Genomic DNA, 19627 nt, shown 5'->3' with positions numbered 1-19627 from the left:
TCCAACTCCAATTCCTATAAGCTGGATGCCTCTTTGAAGCTCCTTGCCAGCGGACAGAGAACTTGGAAAAAAACAATTTTACTAGCAAAGATTTTTCTTTTCTTTTTCTTTTTTTTTTTTTTTTTTAAGCCAGGAAAGGATTTTCTTCCAGGAAAATGAAGAGAACTTGAGAGGTTGAGTTGGCAGGTAATCAATTCACATCTGCCTGGTCTGAGGAAGTATTTTGTTTTTATGTAACTACCTATGAATTTACTTAGGAAATGGGCAAGTTGCACTGAAAAATCACTGTGTGATTTTCATTACGCCAGAGTTTTTAAATGTGTTGAAAATAGTCATCTTTTGTGTAGAATTTCTTTCAAGTTGTCATTCAGAAACAATTTACACCCCTTATTAACATGGGGAGACATGACAGCGCAGCAGATCGTGCTGTGCCATAACTCCAAACAGTGCTGCTGTTTCCCAAAGATCAGCATGAGGCACGAAGCAAGATCTGGAGGTTCACTAAAGCCTTACACTCCAAAAAGCACGAGTTGAAGATTTACAGCACTGGTGTAACTTAAGTAGCATGTAAACTACTCAGCTCACTTGGTCTCATTTTTGTTGCTGTTCCTACTTAATGTAAATCTGATTAATGCAAAGATTCTAATTTACAGATTTCATTTCAAATGCTTATTAATTGCATTCATAGACTTATAAATTTGTAAAATTAGAAGGGATAATTATCCTGTAATTTGATCTCTCCATGTGATTGAACTGCCTTTGACTTCACATTACAAGTTTTTCAGTCAATTTACTACTGCATTTTCCTCACTTTAAAAGTGTGTGCCTTATTTTTAGAAATGTGTTTTCTAGTCCCTGTCTCCAACCATCTTCAGCCTTGCTGCTTGTAGAATAAACAAGCTGGTCTTAAACGGCACATTTTTTAAGTCAAGTAGACTGAGCTCTTTTGACCACACCAATATACGGTGTATTCTCCAGTTCTTAATGTTATTGCTTTTGCGTTTCGTAGAATCATAGAATCCTTACAGTTGGAAGGAGCATCTGAAGGGCACCTAGTTCAGCTGCCCTGCAGTGAACAGGGACACCACAGCTAGATCAGGGCCTGATCCAGCCTGGCCTTGACAGTCTCCAGGGCATCAACCACATATCTGGACAACCTGTGTCAGTGCCTTGCCACCCTCACTGTAAAATATTTTTTCCTTACATCTAACCTAACCTCCCTGAGCTTCAAGCCATTTCCCCTTGTTCTGTCGCCACAGACCCTGCTACAGAGTCTGTCCCCTTCTTTCCTGTAGCTCCCCTTTAGATCAGGCCACTCTCAGGTCACCTCACAGCCTTCTCTTCTCCAGGCTGAACAGCCCCAGCTCTCTCAGCCTGCCCTTATAGGAGAGGTGTTCCATCCCTTGGATCATTTTTGTGGCTCTCTTCCAGACGTGTTCCAGTAGGTCCACATCTCTCCTGTACTCCCCATCTGGACGCAGTATGCCAGGTGAGGCCTCACCAGCACAGAGCAGAGTGGCAGGATCACCTCCCTCGCCCTGCTGGGCACGCTTTTGATGCAGCCCAAGATATAGTTGGCTTTCTGGGCTGCGAGGGCAACTCCTGGCTCAATCCAGCTTCCCATGCACCAGTATCCCTAGGTCTTTTTTGTTAGGGTTGCTCTCAATCCTTTCATCTCTGAGTTTGTATTGGTACTGGGGGCTGCCACAACCAGGTGCAAGACCTTGCACTTGGATTTGTTGAACGTCATGAGGTTCAGCAAGGCCCACTGCTAAAGCCTGTCTGGGTCCCTGTGAATGGCATCCTGTCCTTCTGGTGTGTCAACCACACCCCGCAGCTTGGTGTCATCAGCAAACGTGCTGATTTCCTTTTTAATGTTCTATTTGTTACACATAGCAAAGCTGTGCTCCCTTGCCAGTCGTATTTATAGGAGTGCCAAGTAACCTAGCTGCTCTCTTACTCCAAAATTTTGTTATATATACTTATCAAAGGTTAGTTTACCTTTTTTGTCCTTTAACTGGCATAGACTTACGCTCGAATGAATCAAGTGCACAAATCTCTCTTGGTCATCATCGTTGTTGTAGCATCCAGAAGAAGATTTCCATTTAGAGAGCATGATTTAACTTAGAATCATAGAATCAAATTGTTTGAGATGGAGGAGACCTTTAAAAGTCCTCTAGATGAACTTCCCTGCAGTGAACAGGGACACCCACAGCTAGATGAGGTGCTCAGAGCCCCATCCAGCCACACCTTGAATGTCTCCGGGGATGGGGCTGTTCCAGTGCTTCACTTCTTGTGTTCCTGGACCTTGCATGGAAACACATGTCGCTCCCTCACCTCTCTCACCAGTTCTTGGTGAACAAAATACACAAAAAATACAGAAACAACCATCATCATGTGTTCCTCTCTTGTGTGGAAGAATCTTGCTGAACTGTGTGAACTAGACTTTAACAGCGTTCAAGACTCACCAGTCTCTTTTTGGCAGCTGATGTCAAATGTTTGAAATGTTTCCACTCTCCATATTAATAAGATGCTGCTGGCTGCTCTGGATGTTTTTCCCCCAGTGGAAATACCCCTCCTTAATCTTAAAGCCTCCTATGACTGAGAAATGACCGACTTGTAATGCTGATGGCTTCACAAACAGACCGTCTTAAAAGTAGGACCTTCTGCTAAAAGGCCGTGGGATTTTTTGTTTGTTTACTCAGAAGTTTAGCAGTTTTGTACAAAAACACTGATTTTGGTCAGTCTTTTCCCTTCCCCTGCTTTGACTGCTCTGCCAAAAGCTTCTGTTCCTGCCTGTAGGAAGTCCTTTACCACTGGGTGACACTGTTTGATAGTTCTTCACATTTGCAATAGTCAAGTCCTGAAGAAACTGTCCTCTGACTCTTGGAACTTCTGGTTTTGAATTAACGCTCTGTTTTTGTATGAAATGTACATTGACCTACTTCTCCTGAACGTCACGTTTACTGTGGTGCGTAAGAATTACCGTGTAGCAGAGGTGAAAGCCACATACACATTTTCAGTTGCACGTCTTTACTAGTTGTGATTTATTGCTGCCAAGTGAATGACATTAGATTAGATGGAAGGGAGGAGGTGTGCACAGCGTGCCAATGTTCTGTGAAATGAATACACGCAGTGCTTTCTGGGAACAAGGTGCATAGTTTGCTTTATTTTCTGTGAATTTCAGATTGGAAGCTTAGCGTGCCAGTGGGTTGGCCAGGGACTAACATTTTGGGAAGATGTGTGCTATTCACAGCTCACTAGTTTTTATCCTGTGTCTTCCTGTCCCTCCTCTGCTCTAATAAAACATAGATGCCAACCAGTTTTACAGGGAGAATCCACACCTGAGTTTTGCCTGCCTGGCAAAAAGAGGACCTGGTCACCATCTGCACAAGTCTTGGTTTCCTTCCTTCCCTGTGCTCTTACAGTTACCTTTGTTTGCAGATTTTCAAGAGGCACTCTCTCTCCTTTTCTACCTCTTATTGCACAGCTTCATTGGTATGTTTTCAGCATTTTAACCAAGCAAGAGAAGAAATTCAACTGTGTAGGGCTGTTGGTACATCTAGCTCGTTTCAGATATGCTGACAGAGGTTGCAGCTTGTAGGGAAAATTATTTTGGATGACAATAAATTCATGCTCGTTTGTTTTCATGATTTCGGTATAAGCTGAAAACACTCTTAAAGACTCTTGTCTCTCTTTCTTTTTTTCTAAATAGACTGGAAACTAAGAGGGACCAGTCATTGTGCTCTTGTCAGCATCACCCTTTAGCCATTAGCCTCACTGGGGATGTAGGCTCTTCCCTTAGCACCCAAGGCTTTACTGAACTTCAGAGCGCAGGAACAGAGATTGCCTGGCAGTGTTTAAATTGTATGAGAGCCGTAAGCAACGCTTTGCATTTGAGAGAACTGTGGTAGTAGGGAACACTGCCCCAGATCTTGCATTCCCTTCCCCTTTAGGTGTCAGTGCCAATACAAACATCTTTGAAATGACCCTTTTTCTTCTGGTTTCTCATCTAGTGAGTGTTTTATCTGTGCTGTGTTGACATTACGTTGTCAGCAGTACTAAGGGAAGAAAATGAATGTTAACTGTATATCCCTAAGGTTTGGAGTGCTTTAGTTCATTTTAATATGACAGTAGGAATAGGTTCAGTAGCTGGTGAGCCCTGCTTTTCTCCAAACTCATGGCATCACTGAAATTGCTTTGTGCTGCTCTGGTCAAGTGAGCAGGAGCAGCACCACAGTTACTGTGAGGAGTCTCCATGGTCCTTCAGTCTTTTGGCAGCTGTGTGGCTAATGAAGCCATTAGCAGCTGGTACCAATACCTCGCTCCCTAGGTTTGAGGCTGGGGACAACGGACCCTGTTCACTGCCACTGTAGTCAGGAAGGTGTTCTGAGTGAATGTGACTGTGTTTATATGGGCCCAATTGCAGTGTCATCTGTCAGGCTCACACATTTTTTAAGAGTGTTGCTATGAGATGTGCCATCAGACTGTGGTGAATGAAAGGAGGAGGGTTAAAAATACTTTTAATAAATTAACCATTTTTATTTGCATTTAATAGTAGCTTAGGAGGTCTTTCTTACTGATGTATTCCAGTGAGGTAATCTCAGTGTTGTTGCAAAGGAGAAAGGTTACATATATTCAGAGAGCTTATAAAATCTGCCTGTGAGAAGGGTGTTGTTAGTTAAATTATTCTGGCATTGTACTGACAGCAAAATTTCAGGCTTGCTACTTCATTTAGTCTACTGTGATCCAAACCTCACTGTCCCTCTGAGCTGCAGAAGCCTGCATGGATAGAAGCCAAGCTGCTTGGACATGGGCTGGCATCAGCATCCTGCCTGGGAAGAGTATTTTGCATTCTGTTTTCAGCAACTCTAACTTTGAATGAAAGGGTGAACTGTGGGAAGTTATTAATGATATCTGTAATCATGGATTAATCACGTGTATCTTTGCAGTCAAGTGCCTCTTGCTACACTGAGTGCATTTAGATGAAAATGATAATGGTGAAGGGCTTTGATGTACAGTGTTGAGGTGATTGGAAGCAGCTCTTTAGCTTTCTGTCCAAGCTGGACTGTGCAGGGCAGCACTGTTTGAGCTGGCACAGTGAACACTTACTCCAATTCTTCTCAAAATGGGAAGGAGGAGAGTAAAACCATATTTCTTCCTAAAGAATGCCTTTGGGTTACTTGTAACAAACCACGAGTCTATGAAGTAGTATAAAGATCTAAAAATGTAAGTCTTAAAAAACAGCGTTTGATGGTTTGCAGTACAGCTCAGAACAGATGTTCTGGCTTTTTCCAGAATAAAATCCGATTTCAGGAGGAATCCAGTGTTTGGGCTAATGCTTCTGGGGAAGATATTAATTCAATCATTTAGTAAGACAAAGAGGAAATGATATGAATTTAGCTCTAATGTAATTTTTGGATCCTAGACTAGTCTTATTTTGATGTTCATCTGTATTCCTAGGCATTTATTTGTCTGCTTTTTAAGGGGCCTCAAGTCTACCTCTGCTTCCACAGCTGCAAATAATTGTGGGAGCCGTTTGAAGGGTGAAAATGCCTCTTATATGTACAATCATATAAATGTCTGGTGTCTCACAGGAATTTTTATGTATAGATTCCATGTGTGTAGGGTGATTTCTGGTATGACAAATACCAGAGAGAAAATAAATGCAACTCCCAGAATGCCATATAAACACAAGCTTTTTTTTTGCATGAACTTCCTTCTCTGAAGCCTTACAAGCTCTGCTGCTGCAAATACTCTGGCATATGGAGAATCCTACAGCCAGTGTTGTTAAGATCTACCTTGAATCTGCTCAAAATGCCAGTGACTGTCCATAGCAATCTTGGCACGTGTCTTGCGGGGATTTTTGCTGGACAAAACTCTGTAGATGGAATAAAAAATGAAGAACACCAGAAATAGACATGTATCCTGGAGATGTTCCCCTTAAAAGTTACTTGCATTCCTCTAGCATGTAATTATTACATTGAGAACAAGCTCAGCCAGAACATCCAGTGAATCCAAATCTCTTTATCTCAGTTTTGTTGTAAGGTAACAGTGAAATGCAGAAATGGATTATGCTTGATGTGTGGATGACTGAAAGGAGTCTCTCCAGCAGGATATTCCTGCCAAGTGATTGTTTGGATTAAGGCTTGGAAAAATATAAAATACTTTGTGTACATTCACAAGACAGAATTGTGCAGAGACCATTCACAGAATGGCCTGGGTTGAAAAGGGCCGTATTAATCATCTGGTTTCAACCCCTGCTACGTGCAGGGTCACCAACCATGAGACCAGGCTGCCCAGAGCCACATCCAGCCTGGCCTTGAATGCCTGCAGGGATGGGGCATCCACAGCCTCCTTGGGCAACCTGTTCCAGTGCGTCATCACCCTTTGTGTGAAAAACTTCCTCCTAATATCTAACCTAAACCTCCCCTGTTTTTCCAGTAATGCTGGAACATTACTAATGACATGTAATAGTACTGCATTTCATGTTCCACCGCGATGATCTGAGAGCAGCTCTATGTGTTGTGGCTTTTGCAGTGATGAATAGTAGGGACTCACTGAATAATCATGATGATTTTGTCATTCTATTAAACTTTGTTTTTGAACTTACGGGATTCTGTTACCAAGCTCGGCTGATGTACCGACGTGTTGTCTGAATATCAGAATGAAACTCAGTGGTTATTTACACTTCCAGCACGGTTCCTGTCTATTGTGTGCTGAACTCTTGGGGCCTCAGTCTCCCTTTGTGAAATCTACCTGTGTTTTCCTAAATGTTTGCTTTGAAAGGGTGTGGGTAGAAATCACACTGTGCTGATTGTGTTGGTTGCGTACTGCAGGACTGGGATGGTGGCCTTCAGCCAGGCCAGCCCAGATTTGCAAAGGGTGGAAGAGGATTCAGTGAGCAGAAGCTGGGTCCCCTGCAGTGGTAGCTCTGTTTGGAAATCCTAGCTGAAATCACTTGCAGCTTAATCACATGTGGAAATTGTCTTCAGCTCCCAAAGGAATTTCATTCATTCATGCTTGCTTCTGGTAGAGTTCATGTTACATTAGGAAACCACTATTTCTGACCTTGGAGCTGAATACATGTTTTTAAAAATAGACATGGGACAGAAGAAAGAATAGACTACACTTTAAGTTTTTGCCAAAAGCAAATATACAAGTTGCAAAATATAACATCAAACTTTCTGAGAAACGATTGATTTTTCGAGGGCTCATGTTAGAAAACCAATATGTTGTTCATGACGAACAGTTGTGGGTGATTCTGCATTTTTCATCTTTGCCTAAGCAGATGGAAAACTTGTCTTAAAGAAGCAGCAGGTCATTTTCTGGCTGATTACACAGTTATGCTGTATATAGAAAACTATACTTTTATGATTATACGGTGCTTTTATGGAGAGCTGTGGATGATAAATGCCTTCCAAGAGTCTGGCAGCCCTACCAGAGCAACAGAACTGAGAGTATAGAAGAACAGAACTTAATACCCATCCTCTGACTGAAATAAACTTGTAGATACCAGAGTTGTTTTAGTTGTGAGAGGCCTGACGTGAATACCAAGGAAGTATGAATTGCTGCATTCCTATGTAGAATAAATAAAAGGGGAAAAAAAGCCTAGTTTATTCAATCATTGATAAAGAAGGTAAACTTCCACACTTGTAAGGGATGTGCATCGAGAAATAGGCTCTGTTTGGGGTAGTTCCTTAAGTTTTGGCCTTTTTATAGGACGTGCAATTATACAGCACCGTGGTCTTCCCAGCAGTGCGTGGCAGGAGGATAAGAAGCAGCAGGCAGAAACTGGAACACAGCTGCCATAAGGGAAAGTTCACCACGAAGTGAGCCTGGGAGCAGGTTGCCTGTAGAAGCTGTGCAGCCTTAGGGGACTTAGGACCTTGCAGGATAAAGCCTTGAGCAGCCTTGTTTAATAGCTGATACGACCTTCAGCAGGAGGTTAGACTAGAACTGAATTTCTTCTCATCTGAATTTTCTGAGGGTTCTTTGTATGTGGTGTTTGTGGGGATAGGTGGTTGCTTGAGTGAAGCAAGAACGACTCTGAAGGGCTGACTGAAGTATTTTTATTGTATAGTCAACATCAGAAATGGGTTTGTGCCATCTGCTGCAATATGCTTACGTTGTTTTGAACCACTGGCACTGCTGACAGCTACTTTTTCTTTACTAGTTTCAGAGATCCCAGTGAGAACTAACACTCCCACAGAGATCAGAAATGCTACAGATGTCCTCACCATGAAAAACTAATGCCAGGGCCACCCTGAGAGCAGCTCACTCTGGTAAGCTGCTTCTCATGGGATTAGCTCTGTAGAAGCTAGATGTGTGAGATGTAGCACCAATAACAGCACGCAACCCCCATTGTGCTTTCAAGTACAGACACTGAAAGGGCTTTTCAGGGTATGTTAGACACATTCAAATCCAGCATGGCTTCCCTGCATCCAGACACAAACGAGTGCTGTGGTTTCCCTTCTTCATCTGTAAGCCTGCTTGCAGCCCTGCTGCGTGCTGGTAATGTTCTGTGTGAAGGTATCTTACAGTGGAAACCTTTTCACTGTGCCAAGAGGTAAGCACTGGTTACAGTGGGATCTGAATTAAAACACAGATTCAGCTTCTAATGGAAGATAGGTGGCAAACCCCAGTGGTTCTCTGACTCATCTCAGAGCTCCATACTCTACAGCATGCAGCATTCGGCTGTTCTGTCAGTCAGGCTGATGGAGGTCTCTGCTTTTTTACTTTTATGTCCCATTGATTCATCTCTGTAAAACCCATATGTTTTTTCTTGTCCAATCAAGAGACCAATGTTTGTTTCACCAAGCTGCAGCATGCTGGATTCTGTGTGCTGCTTTCTGGGACAGCAAGTGGAGACAGAACTGCTCTGAGTGTGCTTTGTTTCAGACGCTGAACTTTTTGTGGCCAAGGCTTTTAGTGGAATGGGAGGGATTTCTTCTCAGAAGTGTGGTGAGGCATTGGCACAGGCTGCCCAGGGAGGTGTCACTGTCCCTGGAGGTGTTCAAGGAAAGCCAGAGGGACATGGTTAGTGGCCATGGTAGGGACGGGCCAGCTGTTGGACTGTGTGTTCTTAGTAGTCTTTTCTAACCTTTAATTATTCTATGATTCTATGACATTTCAGATCATTAGGGATTTTCACATGTTTGACTTGGAATATTTGTCCAGCTATTAGAATGAGAGGAATCTCTGTATCCCAGTGAAGGGTTGAAGGGTTTTGAAATTGCCATCTATTAAAAAAAAAACGGTACTGATGTTTGCACTGAGGACATTAATTTACTAAGACAAAATCTATCCAGAAAAGCTTAAATGTTATTAATGTGTGTTATTAAAGTGTGCCTCTGCGTATTTCAGTACATTTTCCAAAGGCCTTTCAGTGTTGATTTACCATAGTCTTCCCCTCCCCCCTTGTTTTCCAGACACTGTGAGTAAGGACACCGAACCCAAAGATCCATTTCCCATTCCAAGAAAGATTATGGCTGAACCGGACTACATAGATGATGACAACCCTGAGTTAATTAGACCTCAGAAATTAATTAATCCTGTGAAGTCATCCCGGAATCATCAAGATCTCCATAGAGAGCTGCTTATGAATCAGAAAAGGTAAAAGTCTGACAATCACGTGTGCTGTTCCTCGACCCCAGACACACAGCTTGAGTTTCATCAAAATGATGTTTCACCCCACACCCACTGGACATTCACTGATGGAAACCTTGTAGATGAAAAGACTGCAGTTCTTAACCATGGTGTTTATTTGTTTGAATTTGAGTTCAATTGGTCCAATCCTTCTTTCTGTGAGAATTTTATCTTCTTTTCCAAATTTAATCGTTAGCTTTATTTTCAGACAGCTTTGATATCCATTTTAGTATTGAATCATTATATTCATTACAAAGGCTTTGCCATATTGCCTACTGTTTATGTGTTGTGTAATCAGTGGTGCTACCTACGCCAGCTGCAAATGGGATACTTAAAAACCTATGTATAACCAACAAAATCTAAAACAGTGCTGACATAATAGTTGTGTAAGAAAGCCATAGGCTGCTCTGCTGTTTCATCTGAGTCTTAATCTAACTGAAGGTCTTCCATGTCTGCTTCAGTACTTCAAAAACTAGCTAGTCAAAAACTACACTGAGGATGTCAAACACAAGATCAGTTGTTGATCATTCAGCATTCAGTTGATCAGCTCTGTAAAAGCTTATGTAAATCAGACTTGCCATGTGGTGTTTGTGAATACTCACTAAAGGCTGTTTTCATGAGGAAGAGGTTCAGTTCTCCCACGTCACATTTCGTATTTGTTATCAGCACTCTATTTTGTCTTCAGCTCTCAACCTAAATGGATTTTGTCAGGTATTTGATAGTCACCAACAGTATCATCAAGTCTGTGAATTTTCACCATTCCCAGCACTTCTAAGCTAACGAAATTGTATATCTTATTTCAGAAGTTGTTCTGTGCTTACTTGATCTTTCTTACGTTGCAGTGATAGCCTGATGCCTGCTCTGCTGCTGCACAAGTGTTTCTTTGTGTATTTTGCAAATTCTGCTTCCTTCTTAGTTGGATGGGATTGTGCAGCTGTTGCTTTATATATTGCTTGTGAAGATGTAAAGAATTGGAACGTGATTTCATCAACTGTGCTGAGACACAGGGGCTTGGCCCAGGGATAGATGAGGGTCTGCTGTTAAATCTCTTCAACAACAAACAACTCTTTAAAAGAAAAAAAATACTAAAAAATAGCTGCCTAACTACACAGAGGAGAAAAAGCCTCCAAGCTTGTGGGACTCCACCATTTAAACAACTAACATCTAAACAATTTAAACAAACCACCATTTAAACAAACTAACATCTATATAGATTCATGATTTGATGAAGATATCCAGTGTTACTTTGATGTCAAGAGTGTAACCTTGCATGGCTGTCCTAGCAGGAGTAAGTGAAGACATGTTGTCTTCCTGCCTCCTCACAGATTAAGCAGAACTTGCAATTCAGGAATCTTATTTAATCCTTCAATAAGATACATAATTTTAGTCCTAATGTTCCTTGGCCACTTGCAGCTGGAGTGATAGTAGATCCTTTAATCATCATTTCCACATCTCTTCCGATAACTCGAATGCTACGAGGGATTGCAGTGTGGGTGCCACTACATCAGGAAGTGGTTTGGACTTGATTTGCTCCTTTGTCTTTTGCCCTCATTTATCAGCTGCCTGTGCAGTTCTTAACTTAAGGCTGCAGTAACAGATGCACCCTGAGTGTCTTCTCTACAGACTGTCTACAAAACAAAGAACCACTCAAGAGGCTTATCACACAGGCAGGGGTGTGGGGATCCCCAAAGCAGAAGTGAAAGAACTATTTCAGAGTGCATTTGAAAATAAAAGTTGCTGTTAACACCCATTTAGGCTTTTTGAGACCCAGGACCTTAGTAAAGTAGAGGAAGAACTACTTCGGTTCAGCTGGATTTGTGTATTTGGCAGAAGAGTTGCATTCTGAAAGTTTCTCCTTTTTTCCCTTTCTGGCAGAGGGGTGTTTTGAGGGGAGAAAAGGGCCTTTTCTGTGTGTAACAGCAAAATCCTCACAAATGCTAGGCTTAGATACTTAATTCTAAATGAACTGCTTACACAATACAGCATTTCTTTAGTGATGAAGAAGTAGAAATGTTTTACAGAATGCCAACTGAATTGGAAGAAACTGGCCTAAATAGGTGTTTGTCCTATTTTTTTTGTTAATGGGATTAAACATCAAAGTCAGTTCCCAGCACCACAGTTTAAAGGCATTGAAAGGAAGATAGTTGAAGTTTCTCAACTTATGATTTTATTGTAAAGGATGTGGAGACTGCACTAAATTAAGTCTACTTTTTTTCCTTTTTAAGTTTATGAAAGCATAAAGCACTTGAAACCAGTATGAAGTTCTTTTCTTTCTGAAGAATATCCTATTACACAAAACAGTTGTGCTGCCCTCAATACCCCTTCTTCTCTTATTATGATTTTGATTAGTTGCAGCTGTTAATTTTAGAGCCTTATTTATTGGTGCAGAAATGAAATACTTTGAGGATTTCGGCAGCAGAAAATCTTCTTTGAAAAGATGTTTAGGACTCTGTGCTTTATTCTGTGGTACTACCTCTGATATGAGGCTTTTCCTTGATGTAGGTATTAGGTTTGTGTTATCACACACACAGAATCACAGAATGGCCTGGGTTGAAAAGGACCACAATGCTCATCCAGTTCCAACCCCCTGCTGTGCGCAGGGTCACCAACCAGCAGACCAGGCTGCCCAGAGCCACATCCAGCCTGGCCTTGAATGCCTGCAGGGATGGGGCATCCACAGCCTCCTTGGGCAACCTGTTCCAGTGTGTCACCACCCTCTGTGTGAAAAACTTCCTCCTCCTCTGACATAGATAAATAAGGGGGATGCTTTGCTATTGCAAATTGCCACGTATGTGGAGGAATTTCAGTGCTCTGATAGAAGTGGTCAAGCACAGTTTGTTTGTTCTGCGCTAAAATTTTTAAGACTTTAATCATGCAGAGGTGATACAAGACACCTACTTAATCCAGTAGCAGCCTGTTTGTTGCTTTCCCTCTCTAAATGCAGGAGTGAGAATGGGATTGACGTTACAGGCGTTGCTTCACAGCCTGACTGCTGATCCCTTTTGATGAGATGGAGAGGTCTTCTGCAGGTGTTAGTTGTGCTGTAGTTAGGATCAATTGGACACCCAAATCAGTGATGTGTAACGTTACTTAGCAGCCTGCATCTGATTGATGGCTACCTTCACTGCTCATCAGTATAGAAGTTCCCATTGATTCAGCTCTCACTGACCCAGCTGTAGTAGAAGTCGTTAATAGTAGTAGCAGGAGTCATTATAATAAAATATTACTTCAGCTTTTCTCTGCCTGACTTAATTTTTAACTGCTGAAATGTAATTAAAATAGCATGAAACATAAAATATTAATACAATCTTGCAGCTTGTTGCATTCAGGCCATGAGATGCATTATGAGAAATATGGAGCAGCATGTGGTGTTGCTAAATATTTGATTTTGCTGCCAGGGTATGTACACTGATAGAATGTTGCATAATATATGGAGTCGCTCATAGATGCCACTGTAAAATGGCTTTTTAATATATTTTTAGACATGCTATCAGATACACATGGAAGAATTAGGCAAGCACAGATATTACACTGAGAAGTGGTAAAAATATACTTTTTTTGAAAGCTTCTTCAGATTACTGAATTTCTTGAGATTGAAGTTAAAAATGGCTGATTTGAACTCGATGTGCTCATACAACAGTCATGCCAGTGAAAACTACAATAACAAAGGCATATTTTGGATCTTTCTGCTCCAACTAATAATGGAATGATGAGTGTATTCCAATTAGGATCCTAGAATATCTCGAGTTGGAAGGCACTCAGAAGGATCATCGAGTCCAACTGCAAAGAGTAAGCTTTGCCATTTTAGAGTTGTGGGCTCGGAAAACATTTGGTACTAACTAAAATCTCATCAGATCATCCTTCCCCCTTTGTTTGATCTCCAAGGTGACTACAACCTTTTTTTATGTGGGGTTGTTGTTGTTTTAGCCCCTTTCTGTGTGATTTTCAGCAGAGCCTGGGAGCTGTTGCTGTTCTCAATGGAAGTAGTGCAGCAGCCAGGCATGGCTAAAGCTGTCATATTGTCAAGGAAGGACTGCATTAATGATTTCCAGAAGCAATGTGACAAAATCCAGAGGGACGATATGTTTTTGTTCTGTCCATGCAGCTGGACATACTACCCAGTGCAGGACTGTCAGAATGCAGTCCCTCTGAATTATCAGCCAGCTTTGTTTGTTTGTTTGTTTTTCCAAATTAGTTTTCAGCTCTGATTTGTGATGTTTTTAAAATTGGTTCTTCTGGAGCAGAGAAAAAGAGAGGGAAGGCTCAAGATGAAAGCCCTAACAGGGAATTATTCAGGAGAAACATTAGCATGTGTGTTAAAGGGAAACATTCTCAGTGATAATATGGCTTCATTTCCAACTTATTGTTGGAGACCAACACATCTTCTGCCTATTTTTTGCTTTTAATTAAATATTTGTTTTTCAAAGTACCTAAATGGGCAGCCAGTTGACTTGAGAAAACCTGCCTACAGGTTTTGTCAGCTTATTAAAAAATGATCTTTCTTCCTTGTTTCCTTCTCCCTTCTATTCCCATTTAATTTGAAGGGGTCTTGCACCTCAGAACAAACCAGAGTTACAAAAGGTGATGGAGAAAAGAAAAAGGGATCAAGTTATTAAACAGCAAAAAGAAGAGGAGGCACAAAAGAAGAAGTCAGACTTGGAAATAGAGCTACTGAAACGGCAGCAGAAACTAGAGCAGGTAAGATGGGAGATAACACTGACTTCACACATCAATCTCTGAGCTAGTCACCTGGTGCTCTAAGAAAGAAGCAGCGGATGATTTTTGCACAGTTCCTCTGACAAAATGCAAATGAATTTTTCTCAATTAGTCAGTTCACACGCTACCACTGCCTCATTTGTATGAAGAGGTGATCCACCAAAATAGATGGTAGACTGTAGTGCACTAAAACTAGATATTGGTGAATAAAAACCTCAGTTTTTTCTTTCTTCTGGGCTGTGTACTAAACGAGGTGACTTTCTAAGGCTACAGAAGGTTTTTTTAATGAATGAATTGGCTTTTTCAGATGAAGGAAAACATTCTCATACCTTAAGTACAAAGAATTATATGGAGGTGCAGTCTTTTGCTGGGAAACTTAACTGCAAAGCAGAGGGACAGCCAAATGTCTTCGGGCCTTGTAAGGCACTCTGTGTACCTGAGAGGCAGAATTTCTTCAATTAAATACCTTGTGTATTTACTTCTAAGAAAATGAATGCTCTAAAACAGAAATCAATTAAATTTCTCAACAGAAATCAATTAAATCGAATAACTCTCTTGAAAATGAGGTGTAGTCACATCAATTATTATGTTTGGCCCTTTATTTTCTATTACAGTTTTTCTTAATCAGGCATAGAAGTATTTTTGGAGGGAGAAAACCATTGTAATTTTAAATATATCATCCTGTCACTTTTGCCTTAAGCCCTCAGAGAGATAAGGTCAGCTTTCAAATGGCTTAGTCTGTGGGAAGATGCCTGATTTGGAATTCAGCCACCCAAGGACACAGGTAGAATAGAAAATTCTCTTAGGAGAGGAAAAGCCTGCTCACTGCAAGTAATGCTGTGACTTTGTAAGCATCATGGGGATGTCATTAATTGACACTATGACACGTGGAGGAATGTTGTTGTGATTTACTGTAACAGGGCATGTTCCTCTCAGCAGAACCAGAGACAAAGGAGGCATTACTGAGGTGAGCTAAATAAGACCAGCAACGTGGTCCCCATTAATCAGAGAGACCATGGTGTGTTCTAAGACAAAGATCCTTTCAGGAGCTTTTGTTAGTTTTCTAAAGGGTTGTTTCCTTCTTTCTGGTGACGTGACCTGTGTGCCTTCACTGTGGATTGCTAAGCAGTCTTTATTCTGTGCAGTGTGTAAGTAAGCTGCTGCATTAGCACATAGTGCAGGTTTTTGTAGCCTGCTGGAATGGTCTACAGCCAAAGGTTTGAAAAGGCTGATAGTTTGTGAGAACAGATAGTCCCAAAAAAATTCAGCTTTATTTTTTCTAGGAGAGAAAGAAAAGAAGCAGTTTAAATTGTTTTGCACGGCCAGTTATTGAAACTGTTACATTTTTGTCCTTTCTTTTGATTATCTCTTTTATATGCTTATATTTAACACATGAATCTCCTTTAAGCTGGAGCTGGAGCAACAGAAGATACAAGAAGAGCAGGAAAATGCACCTGAATTTGTCAAAGTCAAGGGTAACTTGAGGAGGACGGTCCAGGAAGCTGCGGAAGCACCAGACTCCTAGAGGCAGCGCCCACTAAGACTTCCAGCTTTCCTGCTCTGGCTGCAGAGAGACTTTTGCAAGTTGTCTCACATTTGCCCCATCAAGAGGGAAGAGAACAGCATTCACCTGACACTTACTGAAGATGAGATTTTTATTTCCTAGGACGAGTGGATGATAGACTGTAACAGATCGACTTGCCAAATGCAGTTCTGGGACTGATGCGTGGCATCGGGAGTCTGTCAGTTCAGTGTCATGGACCAGTGCTTATGGAAGTGCTTACTCAGAGATTCTAACCAGGGATAGTGGGGAAGCTTCTTCAGTGTTGCACTGCTTTTTCTCTCTTGTGATTCTAGTTTAGCGGAGGTACATAGATGATATTTTGCTTTAAATCAAAACAAACTCCTCCTGTGATATCTTATGCAACTTTAGTGTGCAGATAAGTTTTCTCCATCTAGACCTAAAGCCTGTGTATATCTCACAATTTATTGGTGTTCAGTTGGAATTTGTATCAAATCTGGGATGACAAGAGGTGTGTTGGTCATCAGTGCCCATCCCCACAGGGACAGGCACTTGCAGGCAGAATGGGAATGCTTAAAATTCACCAGCAGTGAACAGGTGAGCAGCCTTAAAGCCCAATTCTCCCTGTTTTGCATGTAGAATCTGGGCTATGAAAGAGCAGAAATTCGATGATCCTTTCACTAGAGAATCAAGAAGCTGATTTATCTCTTTCTTTAAACTTAAAATGTTATGTGAAGGTCTGTACAGTGCTACCTGTGTATTTACGTCTCTTACCTCTCAATGCAAAATGACCTGTCTTCTAACCTTTGTATTTTTAAATCCTACCTACTTTACTGCTGTGGCCTTTCTCCTCCGAGAACATGCTGGTCTGAGTGCAGTGTTGGCACATGACTCATTTGCTGGAACTGAAATCGGGAGTCTTTTCTGCCATCAATTCCTGCTCAGCTGTTGAAGGAATTTTCTGTAGCTCCTGCAACAGAGCAGTGTTTAAACCAGACCAAACTGATGGTTGGGATTTACCAAAATGGAGAATTCTTCCCTGAAGTGAGGCATAAAATGACATTCATTTTATCCCGTCCTTCCTCTAGCTTCAACAGAGGGGAAATGTTTTACCACCGACTCTTCAGGTCCAATTCTGTCACGTTCTGCCTTTCTGCGAGTTATTCCATGACTTGCCATTAAATAAAATACTGTTCAGTTTTATAGGGATGGCAGAATCTGATCCTTCATGCTTATGACTACTAGTTATCCAGGAAAGCCTGGGATGAGGAGGGGGGGAACAGATTACTCATGTAGGATTATAGAGTTGGATTCTTACCTGGTGTGAGTAGATGCTTTGTCTTCAGAAAGTGGGGAGAATTCCTCATCTTCCTTGCTTAGCATGTTCCTAGCTTTCACTAAGGCTGTACTCATCCATATCAGCTGAGGATCTAATCATAGTCTTTGCCTTAGGATGCTAAATGAAATGATTTTGACTTTGTATTTATAAAGGACGTAACTGTCCAAGAACACTTTTTACTAATATCAACAGTGGCATGTTTGTATTGTGGGGGAGGGTCTGTTGGTTTGATTTTTTCTTTTCTTTTGCCTTTCCTGTAAGTATCAGATGTTTTAAACACAATTTCAGCATAGCACGTGGCACAAAACGCTCACAATTAGCAGTGTTTCTTAGAGACAGACTTCAATTTCTCAAGATCCAGGCATTTATTATGAGCACATAATCATATCAGGAGTAAATTGAATTGTGATAAGTGTATTGCCATTGATTTAGATTTGCAGTGTGACTCATATCTAGATGATTAAATGTGAAGATGGTCTGCCAGACTATTCTGATTATGAAGTTACAAAGTACAAAGGCCAAATATAACTCTTTGTATTTTCTCAGAAGAGGAACACTCAGTGCTGCAGATTCTCCCTCACTCTTCCCCTATAAGAAGAGGACCTACAGTTCTGGCACTTGCACTGCTTGGATTTGTTCCATATTGTTGATTGTTGGGACAGTGTTACATACCAGAGTTCCATGCCACACATTTAACCTTACCATTCTCCCGCCTACCCAGCTTTGTCTGTTGGATTCCACTCTACAATTAACCTGCTGTTCAGTATGGAGATGTCTGGGAATCAGTGAGGAAACCCTCCTCTGGCTTCAGCAGGCTATTTCTTTGCAGCCCTTTGTCTTCAGTGAACGTGGCAATCCTACTGTGCAGGCACAGCAAAATGAGTGGAGTTGGGTGCAATCCAAATGGCACTGGAGTCAGTGGAGACAACAGTTTCTACTTGACTTCTGTAAGCTTTGGATTGGGCCTTCCGAAGCAGAAAGCATGTTGCTTCCTCTCCTTATCAGCTTGTGATTCAGGGTAGTTTCATGTTACGAAACACAGGTGGCCAGAAAACCCCCTTGTACATACAGTGTGAAGTAGATTTTTTTTTGTTTTCACTTCAGTGTGTTCATTAGAGCATCTTTGAATCCTGCTGACCTTGTAGTCTAGGAACCCAAATCACTCTCCTATTGATTTGACAAGCAAAAGCCTGTCTTTAATGTCAGGATTGGGCTGGGATGAGTAGCTCTTCGTGGTAGTCAGCTATCAGAGCATGAGTGTCCTGGGTGGCTGCCTAGGTAAGACACTGCTTGCCAATGGAGGTGAGCTATTCCTGATCTGTCCTTTGGCTGCAGGGGATCTGAAGCAATCCTGCAAACACTTCAGTGATTTGAAAATGGCTTGCTTACTTGGACCACTTCTGCCTCTAATAAGGCAGTATTTTTAAAAAATTCTTGCTTTTGATAGTATAATAGTAAATTTTTTAGATTTTTTGTGGCTTTAACCTTCTGTTAATATCTGCACTTGTTTGAGTGTACATATATAAATATATATAAATATAAAAAAGGGAGCCTTAAAGGATTTGTTTTCATAATTTAATATTTTTTGTATTTGCTCTTGTATAATTGTTTTTAACTAAAGGTATTACAAAAATGAGGAATACTTAGAACCAAAGTCATGCTTAATAAAATCTTCTACATGCTTGGAGTATGCAGCAGTGTCTGTCATGTCCTGTTGGAATCAAAACTGTGAAGCATCAAGATTATGGTGACTTCTAGGTCCTTAAAACTCCATCTGTGGTTGTATACGCAAAACAACTGGCAAAGTAATTTGCAGGAGCAAGGTAAGTTGTGTCTCTTAGTCCTATTATCTTCTCATATCTTTAAAAAGGGCTTTTCAGCCACTGTAAAGTGAGGCAATGAGGGGAAACTCCTGATGGGAACCAAACAGTTTTGGCAGTCATTCCTTCTTCTAAGTTTATCAAAGCAGAATTCAGCCTTGGAACCACAAGCATTATCACTGCTCCATTGAAAAAGGCAGTGAGGAAGCAGTAACGAGTCTGCTCCTGGGTTCAGTCCTGCAAAGGGGCTTTTAATTTAGCTACCACTCAACCCTGTGGTTCTAGTATGACAAAGCTGGACAGGTGAAAGAAAGTGTGTGCATAAATGATTTGCTGGTTTAGAGTCAGATTGTTCTGCGCCTTGGAAAGAAAAATCTTAGTTAAGAGAAGGAGGAAAAGCTGGCAGGGCATTGGAGACACGGTTGGAACAGGTGGGGGTGATCAGTTCACCCCCAAGAACCTCAGCTCATCCTGGAGAGCCCCAACTAGCAGGAGACAGGTGTTGGTGGATGGGGAGACAGAGCAGAGTGCAGTGAAATGAAGTGGGGGAGGAGGACCAGAGTGGTGAATTCAGAACAGATG

The 19627-nt window shown here is 41.4% G+C and overlaps 1 protein-coding gene across 6 annotated transcripts in view; it reads left to right on the top strand.

Moving 5' to 3' along the window:
- FAM107B (family with sequence similarity 107 member B) overlaps positions 1-18915 on the top strand; it is a 118942-nt gene extending 100027 nt beyond the window's left edge. For 5 of the 6 annotated variants that reach the window (XM_042815367.1, XM_042815372.1, XM_042815368.1 and 2 more), the window contains 3 exons: positions 9432-9615; positions 14193-14346; positions 15773-18915. In XM_042815367.1, the coding sequence (XP_042671301.1) occupies positions 9488-9615; positions 14193-14346; positions 15773-15889 (399 nt within the window). In that variant the 5' untranslated portion in view covers positions 9432-9487 and the 3' untranslated portion in view covers positions 15890-18915. Of the gene's footprint in view, positions 1-8225; positions 8286-9431; positions 9616-14192; positions 14347-15772 lie in introns of those variants that run through there. The other variant, XM_042815371.1, reaches the window with a different exon arrangement.
- Positions 18916-19627: the final 712 nt, after the last annotated feature.

This window comes from Centrocercus urophasianus, unplaced genomic scaffold (genome assembly GCF_019232065.1).
Source record: "Centrocercus urophasianus isolate 14NV4802_14NV808 unplaced genomic scaffold, USGS_Curo_1.0 seq_15, whole genome shotgun sequence".
Classification (NCBI taxonomy): domain Eukaryota; kingdom Metazoa; phylum Chordata; class Aves; order Galliformes; family Phasianidae; genus Centrocercus; species Centrocercus urophasianus.
Note: the sequence above shows the minus strand (reverse complement) of the source record. Positions and strands in the feature narration are given on the sequence as shown.